We start from the raw sequence: 16,243 nt of genomic DNA, 5'->3' as shown, positions 1-16,243 counted from the left end.
AGAACTGGCTCTGAACACTAACATATGATATTAAACATTTCCTGCTGTTTTGTAGAGCTTTGGATAGTGTGACTGGGGATCTTTGTGCAGGCCCAGACTGACCTCAAGAATGCAGTGATTGTTTTGTCTAAGCTAGTCACACTATTGTGGTGATAAACCAACACATCTAATAAAGCTCTCCTACCTAAAACAATGTGTGGCTCTACTGTAAATGAGTAGATCCACGAGTAGCCAGAGAGTCAGTGGCGCTTACCTGGGGTATTGATCAGAAACAGCAGGAAACAGGTGATTTTCGAATGCTCTCCTTGGTTTAGACATCACCGTGAAACTGTTCTGCACCTGACTGGACAATCACACCGCTTAATAGGTCGATGTTGGGTTTTACCAGATGTTCTCAAACTGGAAAGACATTGTGGCTGTTTTGTAAAATGATGCATTTGATCAGTTTAGTTAAAATTACAATTACTCTGCGTTTTGTCATTAACATCTAAACCTCTTCCCATAGTTTGCTGGTTTCCAGTTGCTCAGCTCAGGGGATCATCAATGGATGTTATCCAGATTAAAAGTTCATACTGACTGAGATCATTAAATTCTGGGTGTTTTTTTTTTGTTTTTTTTAAAGTAATTCCAAACGTGGAGATATGATTAAGTTTAACAGTTGTTTGACTTTTTGAAATAACAAGTAATCTTTAAGGCACAGTTTTTAGTTTAGTTTGTATTTTTTAGTATTGTGTGTCTTTATTGGGTCGGTATTTCCCTGATGTTGCTAAGCAGCACGTCTGTGTTACGAAACACGTTTTGCAGCCAAGTGAAGACGCATGCATTTGCCCATGTAAAAATTTTTTTTTTCCTCTTAAGGTTTGTTTTTTTTACCTCAACACAACCTGACCCAATTTTAGACACACATGTAAACTGTTGGAAGTTAAATTTATTGTCACGTCACCTGTTCTGAGCAAGACTCAGCAGAATACGCAGGATAAAGTGCAGTATGGCTGAAAAAGCACTAGTTATATTTTCCACTGACGCAAATTCCTGTAAAGAGTTGAAAGATGTTGAACCCTCTGATGGATGCCCAGAGAGTTCAGCATCAATGTACAATGTAGCTACAGTAGCTTACTTGAGAGTGATCATGGCAGACCTCTCTTTGCTCTGCCTGCTAAATTGTTGATGAACTGGAAATGTCCTATTAAGCCAGTTATGGCTTTACCCCCCCCTTTCACTTTTTCCTTATTAGGAAAGAGCACTCACTCCAGCCAAGAGAGCATATGGATCCATTAGAAAACCAGTGGGGACCAGCACTAATTGACCACTTGCAGTGGCCAGCAATTAGCCTGTCAAGTGCCTTCAAACATACAGTTAAAGATGTATGTATCTCAGCTATCTTCCAATCCTGTAAAGCACAATTTTCCCTCCTACATCATATTTTAAAGGGGTTTCATCCCATCTTTGCCTTTTTATTAATGAAAATAAATGTGAAATGGAGGAGGTGAAACACTATCATCATTGTGTTTGCACTGCTAGTCTCTCACCAGTATTTTAGACAACATGGACCAGATGAATTTTAATTTAGTAGCTGAATAACTTTGGTAATAAATTCCCACATTCCTAATAACACACTTGTATTCTTCTGGATGTCTAACAAGACTGTGACAGGTCTAAAGTGGTTAATGTCCCAATCTCTTCTGTCTCACTAACTGTGGCAGAGTTACACATTTGGCTGGACAATCCTGAGATGGTTCAGATAACTTTTCTCTGCTGCATCAGTTTATAACAGCATGTTGTGGAGAGACAAATGTAGAATTTGAAATCCCCTGAAAACATGGTCAAGATGATAAAAACCTGCAACAACAGAGAAAGTTTCTGTTCACACCACGATAAAGTTTTTGACACCGATATAGTCAGCCACTGGACAGGTGGTTGATTTAGGTGTCTGTTCACATGCAGCTTCTATCCCAAACAGACAGATCTATATCTCTAAAAGTAGGCAAACAAGCCTCACCCTCACAACAAGGTTGTCCTTGTTGAGTGTTGCCCCAGACTACCATCACATTACAAACAAGGCTTCTTTTCCCCTTTTTGACATACTTCAAATGTAATTGTAAAATATTCTTAGCAGTGACAGGAGGTTGATTTTTGATGTAATGTCAAGTTAGAGAAAAAAATGATCTTTTAAATAACTTGTCAGTTTCTTGCCTTCAAAATTCAGCGTATACTCATCAGTTCAGTTTTCTGTAAGTAGAGGTGGGAGAAAAAAGTCCCCTACCATGAGCATGTCATTAACAACACTGACCTGTTTGAAAAGATATTTAAGATTGTAGTGTTGGGCAGTTTATTATTTACACTTATAATTCTCATACTGGTACAAGACTGTAACTTTCAAATTAATACAGCTAACTTTAAAAAAAAAAAAAAAAAAAAAAGCTTCATACATTCAAACCTAAAACTAGTGCCTACTTTTCAATGTATTGAATCAATCAGAAACAAAGAGCGACACCAAGAATCAGGATCAAATTGGGAGATTGTCAAAGATCACATTTCATCTTTTAACCCACCATCTAAGTTTGAAAATCTAAGACCTGAACTGTTGCAATGACTGGTGTGTTTTACGGAAGAGTTGGGGAGTTAGGACACTCCCACATCCCTACAGGAAGAGCTTCCTGCTTGTGTTGTCCTGTCGGAAACATGCCATACAAGCGTTTCTCGCTTGCTCTCATTCTTCTTCTCTCACTCACACACACTCACACACAATGGAAAACCACCACTGAAACATGTCCCACATCCTGTGCAGCTCTTTGGTCATGTTGGTGAATCAGGCTGGGAAACTGTTAACATGTGCTGTGTCAAAAACTTTAAAAAAGATTTGATGAGCTTCACAAAACGGAGACCACTCAGGAGCTTTTGTCTGTCTTGAAGTTGTAGGTTAGTTTCGGACTTTGGTTTTGGTCATTTATCTGAAATTGGCCAGCTTTCCATTATCTTTGGAAGTGGTCTGTTATTGTAAGCTGAGCAGTGGGACTTGTAGCTTTTGAATGGGCTTGTTTTCCAAAGCTCTCTTGTCTGCCAGCAGATTCTTGTCTGGTGAAGATTTTAGCTGAACCAGCTACAAAGTCTGTTTTTGTTTGGATTGGATATGTCCTATTTTCCTTTGGAAGTGGCTCTTTGAAAGTGTGGCACAGATAAAGGGTGTTTGCATTTCAAATGTTGGATATGTGGCACAACAGACGACGAAAAGAAACAACAGGGTTTTATATAGAATTTGTTTTGAGTCATTCGAATCATTCATCAAGTGCATTTAATGTGCTTTGGAGCTAAAATGATTATTCCATTAGTTGATCAACAGAAATAATATTTTGAGAATCACATAATTCATTAAGTAGATGTGCCAATCATTCTGTTTCCAGCCTTTCCACTGACAGGATTTGCTGCTTTTCTTTGTTTTACGTTGGGGCCGTGTGATAAAATGATGCCTGTGAGGCATTTAGGGAACATCAGTAACTTGTAGTGTTTACTGATAGTCTGCATGTGAGGCGTTTGATATATCTTAATTTTTAGCTACAGAAAATAATCTTGGTTACACTTACATTGATGTGCATTATTGGACATGTAACTTCTCAGAGTTTTACTCCTGCATATTTTGATGTTGAAATAATATAATCATTTCATCATAAATTGTTTTAAACCTAATTAGAGATAATAATTTGAGTCTTACCATGATGATTATCGACTGATTTGAACATTTTTGGCCACGTGGCCCAGTCCTATCTTGTGTCATTGTAGTCTGAATATTATTGGTGTTTTTAGACTGGTCACATAAAACAAGATGGGATGACATCAAATTGTGCTTTAGAGAATTGTGCATTTATTTTTTTTTTTTTTTCAGACATTTCTGTAAAAAATTGTGATTATATCTGGGATTTTATGCATTTTATTAGATGGCGCCAGTAGTGAGATGGCACGGTGGTTCGTGGTTGCCTGATTTTGAATATCTGAAAATTGATTGTTTAAAAGTTTTAAACACAAAAATAGTTTTGTTCCTAGTGAACTGTGCTGCATGCATGCTTGTAACTTACATTTGAAGGATCTCTACATGTTTGCTGTGTGATTAGTGAGCAGGCAGAAAATAGATAAGCGAGTGCTGCTGCAGGGTCTTGCTCTTTTTTTTAACTTGAACTTATCTCATTTCCTCCTCCTTACTTAACAAAAGGATTAAGGACAGTGACACATGGTATAGAGGGGGAAAAAAGAGTGAAACTGGAGCTGAACCATCAGTATAGCATTAATTAGGACGTTAAATGCATGTTCTCAATCTAATAAGATGTTGGTAATATTCTTCTATGAAATTGTTAGTAGCATGGTGCTCTGAAATTCCTGGGAGACCTTTGGAGTAGTGAGTAGTAATGGTTTGTTACAAAACAGTCCTGCAGCAACAGAGTCAAACATCTGCAAAGGGAATGTGTTTTTGAAAAAAAAAAAAAAGCTCACTCATGAACTCAGTCTGTTCAACAGCTTTGCTCCAGTTTGTGGACAGGATGTCTTGTGTTCTCAAGTCTTTCAATGTAGCTCAAGTAATCCATAAATGTGTTAGTTCACATTGCAGTCGTCTGTTTTCTTGTCGGTGTCTGTGTGACTATAAACCTGTTTACTGTCTTTATTTCAGCACTGCGTGTCTTTTTAAGCAAGTTTACAAACATGCAGCATGTTTAATCCTCCTCTCCGCTCTTTACACAGATATGAGACGAGTTGTACGGCAGAGCAAATTCCGTCACGTCTTTGGCCAGGCGGTGAAGAATGATCAATGCTACGATGATATCCGGGTGTCAAGGGTCACATGGGACAGCTCCTTCTGTGCAGTTAACCCCAAGTTTGTTGCCATAATTATTGAAGCCAGTGGCGGTGGAGCTTTCCTCGTTCTCCCTCTTCATAAGGTAAGTTTATGGTGTGTTGTAGAATGATTAATGTAGTGGATTAGCACTGGAGATGTAATGTGTGTTTGTACAGTCAATCACAGCTGAGACTGAAGGCCTACAGTTAGCCATGGTAAGAGTAATAGAGATAACCTGGCTATGAAAGCATGAGTGCATTTACTGTGACTTTATGCTGGGTCAGTTAGGTTATTTGAGCATTTAAAATGGCATTGATTTAAAAAGTTTGCATTCATTTTATTTTCTGTTGTGTTCTAAGATGAAAACAGCTAGTTTATTTACTGTGGTGTACTTCCTTATACTTTTATTTTGTGTGTGCTGTCTTTTGGTCATCAGCTGGATGCAGGTGAACATGTGTGTACTATCTAATGAGGCTGATTGCTATGTTGATCTCTATGCATAAAAGCTGAAACTCTTTTTGATTGGTATGAACAGCTTTTCCTCTACTACCGCATAAAAATAAAACAAACCAGTCTCTAATTTTTGAGATCACACTGCCCTGCTACAGGCAGGACATTTATGATTAATGGTGTCCATTTTGTTAATGATATTGTCAGATGATGTTTACCATTAATTGAGCCTTTAAAAAAAAAAAAAAAACTGGTTTGAAGGTTGTGCGTTTCTTCTTGTGTGAAAAATCGTTGCATTGAAATGGTGTAATGCTACCCTTTTAAAGGCATTGTGTGGTTATGCATGTGATGTTTTTGTTACAGATGATTTAAGCGGATCAAATTACGTCTGGATATTTTTAGGTGGGGGAAAAATCTTGTCTTCACGTCAGTAATGTCGTAAAGAGTGAATGTTAAGTCATTCTGTTGGAGTTATTATAGTCAGACTGACATGAATGTAAACATATAGCACATAAAAGGTAGCAAGTTGAACTTAAAATCTTGATTCCTCTTTTGATGTTTTTGAGAGCAGCAGCCCATTTCTCATGTTTTGTATACAGTAAACAATCATTTGCATTTAAAACTTAACCTCTTGCTGCCAGGACTGCTGACTCTTCATGTCAGTGTACCGCAGGATTAATGTTTACCAGCGGGCTGCTTACACACCCTTATGTGTACAACAGAAACTACTCCAAAGCCCTGGAGTGAACAGCGTCTTCTGATCCTTACCTCCATATAAGGAATCGCTCCACTCCAACTAGAGTTACTGTTGGGTTGGGCAAGACAGCATTTGAAGAGTGTTTGGCTGTAAATAAGTTTGCTGGGTGAATACATCCCTCCCTCTTTGTTCTAGTCTTGCTGTCATAATTGGGCTAATGATGGTATAATAGAGGCCTGACTCTGAATCCAGCAGGGTGCTCTGGCATGTCCCCCAGAGAACCCTTGTGTGCCATTACGGTTGATAGCAGTGAATTGCAGGCCGCTTGTGTTTCTGTTTGGCAGCTCCAACCAGTGGCCAAGTGGCAGGTCCCGACTCTGTGAGTGACACAAGTGCTGTAACACTGTTGACAGATGTAACCTGTGCCTGTAATTAGTGCACACCAGTACACTGCCATGTCATCTGAGACGACTCTGGCATAGGCGACCGGATCCTCAGGCCTGTCATCACACAGCTTGCAACTCTCAGCACCTCATTCAATACGGGACTTGTACTGGAGGTGGGCTGTGAGCTCGACCGGTTTCACACTACTCCTGCCTTCCTCTCTCTCTTTCTCTCTCTGTGTCTTGTTTGACTGAGCTGCCCTCTGCATGCCATGTCCCAGTACAGTAACAAGTGTGTCTACTGAACAAAATCTACATTCACTACTGTATTAAAGAGGAGTGGGAGACTGAGGTCTTTATGTGCGGAGCAAACCTTGGGCAATTTCCTCAAGTGAGAGATTTAAAAAAAGCTCTTGATTTTTAGATCTTCCCACATACAAGCTGGCAGGCGTGACACAAGACTAATCTCTCAGATATAGTGTTTTCCCTCATTTCAACAGTCCATGCATTGAAAGTCTGGAGCTGGAAAGGGAAAACCATGTTTTTTAAGAATTATAGTATGTTGTATATCTAAGTTACGACTTTGGACACTGACCAGTTTCAGATACCACCAAACCAGTTTCACAGCTTTGCATAATAGAGGAAGTCAGATGTTGTGACATACGAACAACAATAATTTAAGATCTTAAATTAATGGGCCTTGCCTTTTTTTTTTTTTTTACATGTATTTTTGGCATTTTATCACTGTTATCCTCACATGAGTTTTTGTGAAAAATCAGATTCATATGGATATCTCAGTATAGCCTCAGCTGGCAGCGCTGGTCCCAAAAGTGGGGCAATACTGTTCTGTTGGTGCAGACGGTGTGACAAGACCGCAGTGCAGTGGATCAGTATTACAGAGTTCCTCCCAGTACCTGAGATCACTCTTTATGAATTGAATTAAAAAGGATTATTAGAGTTAATTAGAAATTGGTTTAAACTCATTTGAACAATGAATCAAATACTTTTCCTTTGGTGATTTTTTTTTTTTTTTTTTTTTTAAGTCTGTACAAAGTGACTCTTTTACTTTATGAGCTTTTTGTCTGACTCAGCTCTGCTTGGTGCCTGATTAAAGGACACTTGGGTCTCATTTCATTTTTGCTGCAAGGACACACATCCCCTTAGCGCCCCCACCTTCTCACCCTTTCCCGTCCCTAATGTGAGGGTGCATCTGTCCGGCTAACCCATCTGTGTATGCTGTGTTGCTCCCAGTCTCTGTGGGCAGCCAGCTGCTCAGGGTCTTTGTCCCACACTTACTCCCTAGCCGCAGCCCTTTGTCATTACCACACTTTGCTAGGGGGGGAGGCAGAAGTGTGATGATGCTCCTTCCCCCTTCACAATTAAGCCATATGCAACTGTGCACCGTCTTTTGTTGTGGTGATGCAATAACAGGAGCATATTTAGGAGGAGCCTACACAAAGCATTTTACTCGCTCTGCTTTTAGTTTTGTGTCTAGAAACGGATGCTAAATCATCTCTTGGAGTTCAGAGGTTGGTGTTGTGGATCTGTGACCTGACCTGAGGCCTGAGCCTTATTCTGTGTCGTCAACCAATGGGGCCGTCTCTTTTTGTGTGTGTGACTCAGTAGGGTGAGGTTGGTAAGGCAGGCCACCGTGACTCAGCACAGCCATGAGTATTGTTGCTTCCTAATGTCAGAACACAGAGATTCATAGAGAGGCCATCAGATGTCCAGCTCAACACATGTCATTCCCTTCCCTCATGCTTTCAATCTCCCCCTTTCTCTTTCTTAGCAGGATGCCTGCTAATTTATTCCCTGATTTCCATATGAAGGAAGCTGTGGGAGTGAATGCAGCAGCTAGCAAGTGCTCAGAGAAACATTCCTGATAATTCCTCTCTCTGTCTGGTTCAGCATAGAAATAGATAGGAAGTCTCACTAAATCACCACAATTGTTGTGATTTATATCCCTAAACTAGAAATCCCTAATTTTACATTTATCCAAGCGTGACATTGTTAAGAAAATTATTGCTGTCCCCGGTTTAGCCATCAGCATCTTTATTTTCCATGCAGACTGTGTGTGTGTGTGTGTGTGTGTGTGTGTTAGTCACTCTGTGAACTGTCCACATTGCCGGTTTCCTCTTTTGTCGGTTTTCTTTTTGACCTTAACTGAAGACATAGTAGCACCAAAGTATATTGCCTAATGTAGAAGGCATGTTCCATGTTAGTGCTTCAATCACAGCCTCTATACAGAAAGGACGATCAGATGTGAAGTGTGCGTTTGATTTGGATTCAATCTCTCAATGCACCATTCATCCAGTGCACAACCTTTGCTGTTAGTAATCCCTGGGTGTGTGCACAGTGACATTATTTTTGCTCAGTCTAACACAGACACACTAGCTTGGTTGTTAACTAAGCTGCTCTGTCTCTACACACAAAAATACACTTGGGGTGCGTGATATCCAGGGTCTTCCCCGATACTTTGGTCAGTTTGTGCTCCAAGACCTCTATACTGCTCAGCTGCCTCTGCCTTTGCCGCTTCTGCCGCTCAGTCCTGCTGACTGCAGATTTTACCATATATGGTCAAATCTGCTCCCTGCCTGACAGCCTTCCAAGACCATTTCCTCCCTGCCCTGCCATTGGCTGCTTCATGCAGTGTCAGTACACATGTGAATTCTGGGATAGGCCGAAATATGAAGAGCGGCCAAGATGAGAGAACTGGGTTGAAGTCAGATGTTGTCTCTGTCACAGAGTCAATGACTGCATCCAAGCACCACATTACATGAATTATTATTATTATGTGATAATCAGTTTGACTGCTGCTGGATTACTGAATATTTATACATAAAGAGCTGTGAATGTATTTTTTCACTGAATTAATTATTGATAGATTTTATTTTCCACCTCACTGGAAAATTGTTTTTAGCTCCTCCCAAAAAGCAGCTAAAGTACAATCACTGCCTATAGCACAGCTAACTATTAAAACATACAAACTATACAATGTACAATAGTGCAAATAGATAGGTAGCAGCAGATAGCTTATATACATAATACTAGAAGAGTGAATCTTATAAAATAAAAACTGTTGCCTAATGCCTGTATGGCAAAGGGAATGAAAGACTTCTTGTATATGTGCTGGCTCGCCCTGTAGACGAGTACAGACCTATCAAAGGAAAATAAATTTCTGACAGCTTAATTAAAGAAACCAGATTGTTTATCTGTAAACCTTCTCTCTCTATAATAACTTTTGAAATAAGATATGATGTATGCAATGGCATTCTTCCACAGGGCAAATTCTTCAATCATTTAAGAATTTATAGTTTGTTGCAAAAAACATTTTCTTTACAGACCTGTTACAGTTGCACATGCACATACCAATCTGACCAACAATGTCTCAGAAAAATCTGTCAGGGTTTGCTGCCTCTGATAAAATATCATCATATTCATTCATCATCGATTGTCTGTTTCTCCAGTTGATCCTCTTTAGGGTCACAGGTGCCGCTGTATCACACTGCGTACAATTTCATATCGCTTGTTAGCAAATTCTCAGTTTCCCCAAATATAAAAGTATAAAGACAAGCATGCTGCTACTACTGCCTCAGCTGTTTGTCTCTGCCGTACAGATGAAGTGACTTGTAAAAGTGGAAATTTCCATGGAGCTCTGAACAGCACTGGACAGCATGCATGAAGACCCTTCTTTAGTGGTGTGCATGTGCGAATCACATGTTGAGCTGCAAGGAAAGGAAGTGTGCAGGCCTCTTGTGTGAATGAAAAGAATGTCTCTCTCTCGCCTTGAGGGAGTGTTGTTCATCCATTTTTTGTGTCTTTCAGTGTTGTGCTTTGTATCTATTGCTATGTGATTCACTCTCCATTTTTTGCAGTCGCACTTGTTGCTATGCAACTGGTTGTTTTCTAGGCGTCAGACATTCCTCTCGAAGGATATAAATGCCTGTAGTGTAGTTATGGACATGTTAGGTATTCAACTGTTGAGTTTAGACCCTTGGTGTTGGTGTGGGTGGATTTTTCAATGCTAGTGTGTTTCATTTTCCTTGTTCTGCTCAAAATGATGCTTACTTATACATCTCAAGTCTTGCTAAGCTCACTTCCTATAGACTGGCTGCCTCCGAGGTGATTTTGTTGCTTGGCTGGTTTAGTTAGTTAGGGCCTTTTTGTGTGTGTCAGTGTCAGTGTGATATTACTGGCTGTGCTATGTATCTTATCACCTGTCAGCTAAGGTGTTGAACCTTGATAGATCTTGTAAACCTAAAGTCTGATGTCAGAACTGGGGGGAAAATTGTCCATATCACACCACTAAGTAATACTGGTGTTAAGTTATACGTGTGAAACATGGATTCAATAACTGAAACTGTACCTGGAAGTCATAATTGATATCTAATACTCACATACACATACACTGATACACATCCTTACTGCTGTTCTCTTGCTAGCAGGCTTCACATAGTTAACTAGTTGGTAGTCAGGATGTTTATACAATGTAAGGGATTATCAGTTTTACCTGCTCTTATTATTAGAGAGAGTGGAAAACACATCTGGTTCAGTGGCACAGGTGAGGAGTTATTTACTATCAAATTATTATTCATTGCCAAACAGCTTCAGGACAAAATGACCTAAAGGACTGGTTTGCAGTATAGTCACGCCTAATACTGAATGGTTGTGCCTGCTCCTCCTATCAAGATATTTTTAAATATATTTCTCCAAGTAAAACTATAAAGTTTATCACAAACGTGTGGTGTTGAGAAACGCTACTGTTGTAAGTCATTCAGTTCTGTCTCTGTCTTTACGTTCTCATTCACAGTTGTGTGTGTGTGTATGTATAAGTATAAATAAGTTTCAGTTTAGTTTGTCTTTTGCATATTTTGCTCTATTTGTTATGTCACCGTCTTATTTAAACAGAAATTCCTGTTTTCACAGCAGATTGCAGTCAAACATATGTTGCAGATGCAGGTAAAGACCAGTTCCGCCTAAATCAAATATGTCTGGTCTTGAGGGTGTTGGGAGGGCCGGAGTCTCTTACTTGGACCTGTTCATACTCGAGAATAATCAATTCACCAGCCAACAGTTAGGATGCTCCACTACTGTTTTTAAACTAAGATTTTGTAGTTCTACTATGTGACTGATCCACAAGGCTCTTTTCTCAGATTTATCATCTTTCTTCTGCCGAGTGACATCTCATTATGCTTGTAATTGGGACATGACAGACGACTGGTGGATGTTTCAGTTAAAATATCTCACTTTAAGACAAATCTAGACTTGCAAATTTGCCTGAAGCTCTGTTTTTCTAGAGGGACCGAGTGGAGGGAGAATGCAACAAGTTGGTACAAGTTAGCTTATCTGTGCTGCTCTTCTGAGGTGATCCCTGAAGTGCGCTTTTTTTTTTAATGAGCTGCCTTGTATACTGCCATGCTGGTTGTTTTCAGTTAAACTGTTAATTAGCAGCGCCAGCAATTAGAGTGACCTCACTGCATACAAACTGCATTCCTGCCTCGTGTATCATGTTATCAAATGTTTATGTAGGCTTGAGGCACTTGTGTTCACTCCTCAGACCCTGGTGTTCCTAATTGTGCGTATCAGACACAAACAACATAAACACCACGAAGGGTGCTAGATTTGACACCCCAGCGGCCCTCTTGCTCTCATTAGTCATACCCATACCAGAGCTGCCCAGGGCCAAGGTGTGGAATGTGAGGAACGCCTGGCTCCCTGGTCTAACTGTCGGCCTGCTCTGCCCCGCCGGGGTTGATCAGGAGGTCGACCTCCATGGCTCGACTCAAGTGTTACGAGGGTTTCATGGTTCATTGCTACTAGTCAATCATACAGGCTACAAGGATTCTTTTTGTTTGTTCATTTGTGTGATTTTAAAATGCGTCGATAAAAATTGCTGAGACTTGTGTTGGACTCCTGCACTGGTTTCCAGTTCAGACATGCTACAAACACTCCTGCTCGAGGAGTATTTGTAGCATGTCTGAACTGGAGCAGTTAACATGCTGCCAGATGTGTGGAGTGTCTATGTCCCAAAATGTTCTCTGTACAATAGATGGTTTTAATCTGTGCAGGACGGACATAAAATTGATTGTATGTTTATTATACATTTCTTTGCTTGCTTCCTCCATCAGTTTAAAACCAACATGTCCACTCCGCCACACTGTCTGTGGTCAGTCCTGACTTCTGAGGTTGAAATAGATTTTTTTTTTTTTTTTTTCCTGTTAATTTGGAGTAAACAATCACAATATACTAACACATCCAGGTCACAGTCTTCTCCTTTTGTCTTCTACATGAACCATTGCATCTGCAGCAGTTATCCACCACAGTGGTGTATTTCAGCTTTAAAGCTTTAAAGTAAGAAGCCATGTGAACATAAATCCACAGTAGTTTAAGTATTTGTCTGTTACAACATCTACCACTTTGGATAACGCACAACGTGCCCCTGAAGTACCTTCAGACCTTTTAGAGAGGATATTTGAGCACGTGTACAGCAACAATTGATGGTGAAATGTTTTACATGACAGAACTGGTTTGAGAATTTATTTTTTGCGGATGTACACATTTCTAAATTTGTCTAAACACGATTCATAATACTGTGGTTCTGTTCAATATTTTTTATATTGTGAAGTAATTACCATTAAAAAGCTTTTTAAAAATGAATAAGTAATGTACAGCAGCAAATAACTTTGAATTGTGAGCTCATTTTATCTCTGTAATCAGTTTGTTCTGTCAGACTTGTTTATGCTGTTTCTCTTACTACACCTGGTCATGAGTCTGTGTCCTTCCTGCTTTACATCCTGGAAGTCATTTACGAGAATAGTACAGTCAACTACAATCGTATACTGTACCCATCTGAGAGATAAAATGAATAAGCTTCATCATTGTGTCTACCTGATAATGCAAATTATCAGTAGTTTGTGATTTACTAAATCAAAGTGTGGCTTTTAAATAGACTCGGCCCCAGAGGAGAGGTCACTAGTCTGTTATCTGATAGCAGACGGTGGCTCATACATCCGTATTGACAGCAGAGTCAAAGTCTGCTTTCTTTACACTCAGCTTCAGGGTGGATTTCAGGATATATGGCCATCAGGGTGAGGTTTAGACAAAGATCTTGTGATTTTCACTTACTACACGTATACATGCCCACAAAGTTCATTCTCACATTCACCGGACTTTGATCACTAAAGTTGGAGTAGGAGTATGTGTCACACCCCAACTCTATCAGTCAGGTGACTGCCTGGCTACAAGCCAGTGCATTGCACCAAGAGTCCATAAGGCCATGCCATTCAGTTCAGACTTTATTAAGGACACAGCTCCATTATTTACTCAATTCTGTATTTGTCTCTCTGACAGCTCCTCCGTTTTGAAAGCTTGAAGTCGCATGTAATCGTTTGGCTACAGAAGCCATAATTTTCAATTTGGGGTGAGCGTGGTCTCTGTGGAACTTTTGAGACTGTCACTTTACCAGCAGCCGGGCCATTTATATCCACTGACTGACTACTAACATCTCCGACTTCTACCTCTGTATTTGTAATACAGCTTTAAAAATAAATAAATAAATAAATAAACCCTTAAGAAATACAGTCCAGAGGCCAATAAAAACACAATCAGTTGTGTCACATGCACACATGTGACATGTGTATTGTCGATGGTGAACAATTTTTAGGTGAAAACTTGGAACAGACTCTGTACCAGTTGATGCCAAATGCAGTGCTTCATGTCAGTCAAAAACACTCTATTTTGCTCCTGTGAACACCACATTTGTTTGGTGTTACTATCATTGTAAATCATTTAAGTGTACAGTGTCTATTAACTACATCGTGCTTGCAGTGGTTGTTTAATATCTTGTTTGAATTAACATTGGTTTTTAGCTGCACCTCTTACTCATTATAAAGTGTACAATTCTGAGATTTAGTAGCTCTTCTTCAGCCATTATCATCACTGTTCCCAGTGTAATGGCAGAATAGCCGGGGGCAGCAATGATTCTCTTTTTCTGTATTAGGGAAGCCATCATGCTTTAAATAGGGCTGCAGCAGCAGGACTCTTTCCACAGTGAGTGACATCATCTCTCCAGCCCTGCGGTGGTACTTGAGTCAACAGCACAGAGCAGGGTGTGTCTCAGACACCCACACTGCATAGCATAGGTTTGCTAAGTCACCTTTACGGTGTAGAGAACACCTGGTTCTCCTGGGTCTCAGAATTCAAAGGTCGAATGTAGTTGCAGGCAGGTTTTAAGAGGATGTAAGATGATGCAGAGTGTAATTGAAGGACTTTTATGTGTGTCAGTCAGAAATTCGTTGGTAACAAGTCCATAAGTTGTATAAATTGGTTATGTAAAGGGCACAGTTTGATTCAGGGTTATCGTTTTTAAGCAAGGAGATGTTGTGGATAACTAAGCATCTGTTGGCATGCGTCTACTGTATAATGATGTCACCACTAATAACTTTCCTTAATTACTGTGGGTGGTCCAATAGGGGGGCAGGCTAAGTCTAATCTCAGTTTGACTCTGTGAAGCTCGATAAAACCCTAGTCTCTTTTTTTGGCTGAACAATGCAGTGATAAACCAAGCCTGATGATTTTCTGTCTGTAGGCAGTTTTTAGGTTTGTTTTTCCTCTGTGGTCATAATTTCCCCTTTCTGACCTCACGCTTTTGATTTTATTCACACAGTTCATACCCAGCTCTGGGTAAATGTGGGTGAAAATGTTTCTTGTATTAAACTAAACATTTCCAGTATGATATTTTATTCCCTCAAACCATGTTAGTAAATAATGTAGGTTCTGGTTTCCTTAAATGCAGTCAGTAAATTAGTTGGTGTTTTCTCATCCCTAAAAAACACAATTATTGAATTAAATTCAACAGTACACATTTCTTCAGTTTGTTTTTGATCGATGCAGTGAATGCTGCCATATCATCCTCAGTTCACTTCTGATTCTCTGCTCCCATGTCATTTAACTTCTGTGTGTGTGTGTGTGTGTGTGTGTGTGTGTGTGTTGCAGGTGGATTTAGGATTACACTGTAATTGTCCTGTTTTCAAAACATGCTCACTCCTCCAGCAGGACCAGTCTTAAGACTAATCTCATTACTCTGTGTTTTTTGTCTTTACAGTCGGGACGCATTGACAAAGCCTACCCCACAGTGTGTGGTCACACAGGCCCGGTGTTAGACATTGACTGGTGTCCCCACAATGATCAGGTGATTGCCAGCGGCTCTGAGGACTGCACAGTGATGGTAAGGTTTGCTTCACCCTTTACACCTGGCCTCTTAGTTTAGGAAAAACTGCAACACATGAGCTAATGAGTGACAAAAACTTAATTATTTTATTGCTAGTGGCCCGTTGTAGACGCCACCCTTTGGATTAGATTAGGCTCAAATATGTGTCATAGAAAGCAGAGCTGGGGAATTATTTAGCTGTTTATTGAGCTTAGGTCATCGACTTTTTGGAGACTGTAGTTCTTTCCTTCAAATGTCCTTATTTGGGCCGTGAAAGGTTGAGACCAGTTTACTGCCGGTTGAGGTATGTTGTTATCACTTCCTCACCTGAAAGTCCTGACTTCCTGTTCAACCTACAATGTGATAGTGCTATATTTATTTCATGTTTGCAGAAGTACAAGCCAGGCACAGAGGAACTATTAAGGGTTCCTCTTTTTGTAGTATTTGAATTGTGGAATTTCGCAGCCTCAATAAGCTCTTGATAATGTTTAGTTTAGATTAGGAGTGAGTGGTGTAACCAGTGCACACAGCATACTGGTAGAGATATGAACACATGATGTTTAACAGTTTTCACAAGAATGGATTTTAATTGTCACATAAAGTGCACAGCGGACATCAGAACAATTCACAGCAGGTTAAACAGTTCTGTTAATGTTATTGTTAATCAGCCTTTTTTAAAAACG

At 39.9% G+C, this 16,243-nt stretch overlaps 1 protein-coding gene across 2 annotated transcripts in view; it reads left to right on the top strand.

Annotated features, from left to right (window-relative positions):
* The window catches only part of LOC128364460 (coronin-1C-A), a 33,792-nt gene that overhangs the window by 9,676 nt on the left and 7,873 nt on the right, over nucleotides 1-16,243 (top strand). For both annotated transcript variants that reach the window (XM_053324985.1, XM_053324986.1), the window contains exons 2-3: nucleotides 4,729-4,925; nucleotides 15,456-15,578. In XM_053324985.1, the coding sequence (XP_053180960.1) occupies nucleotides 4,731-4,925; nucleotides 15,456-15,578 (318 nt within the window). In that variant the 5' untranslated portion in view covers nucleotides 4,729-4,730. The remainder of the gene's footprint in view (nucleotides 1-4,728; nucleotides 4,926-15,455; nucleotides 15,579-16,243) is intronic.

This window comes from Scomber japonicus, chromosome 9 (genome assembly GCF_027409825.1).
Source record: "Scomber japonicus isolate fScoJap1 chromosome 9, fScoJap1.pri, whole genome shotgun sequence".
NCBI lineage: Eukaryota > Metazoa > Chordata > Actinopteri > Scombriformes > Scombridae > Scomber > Scomber japonicus.
Note: the sequence above shows the minus strand (reverse complement) of the source record. Positions and strands in the feature narration are given on the sequence as shown.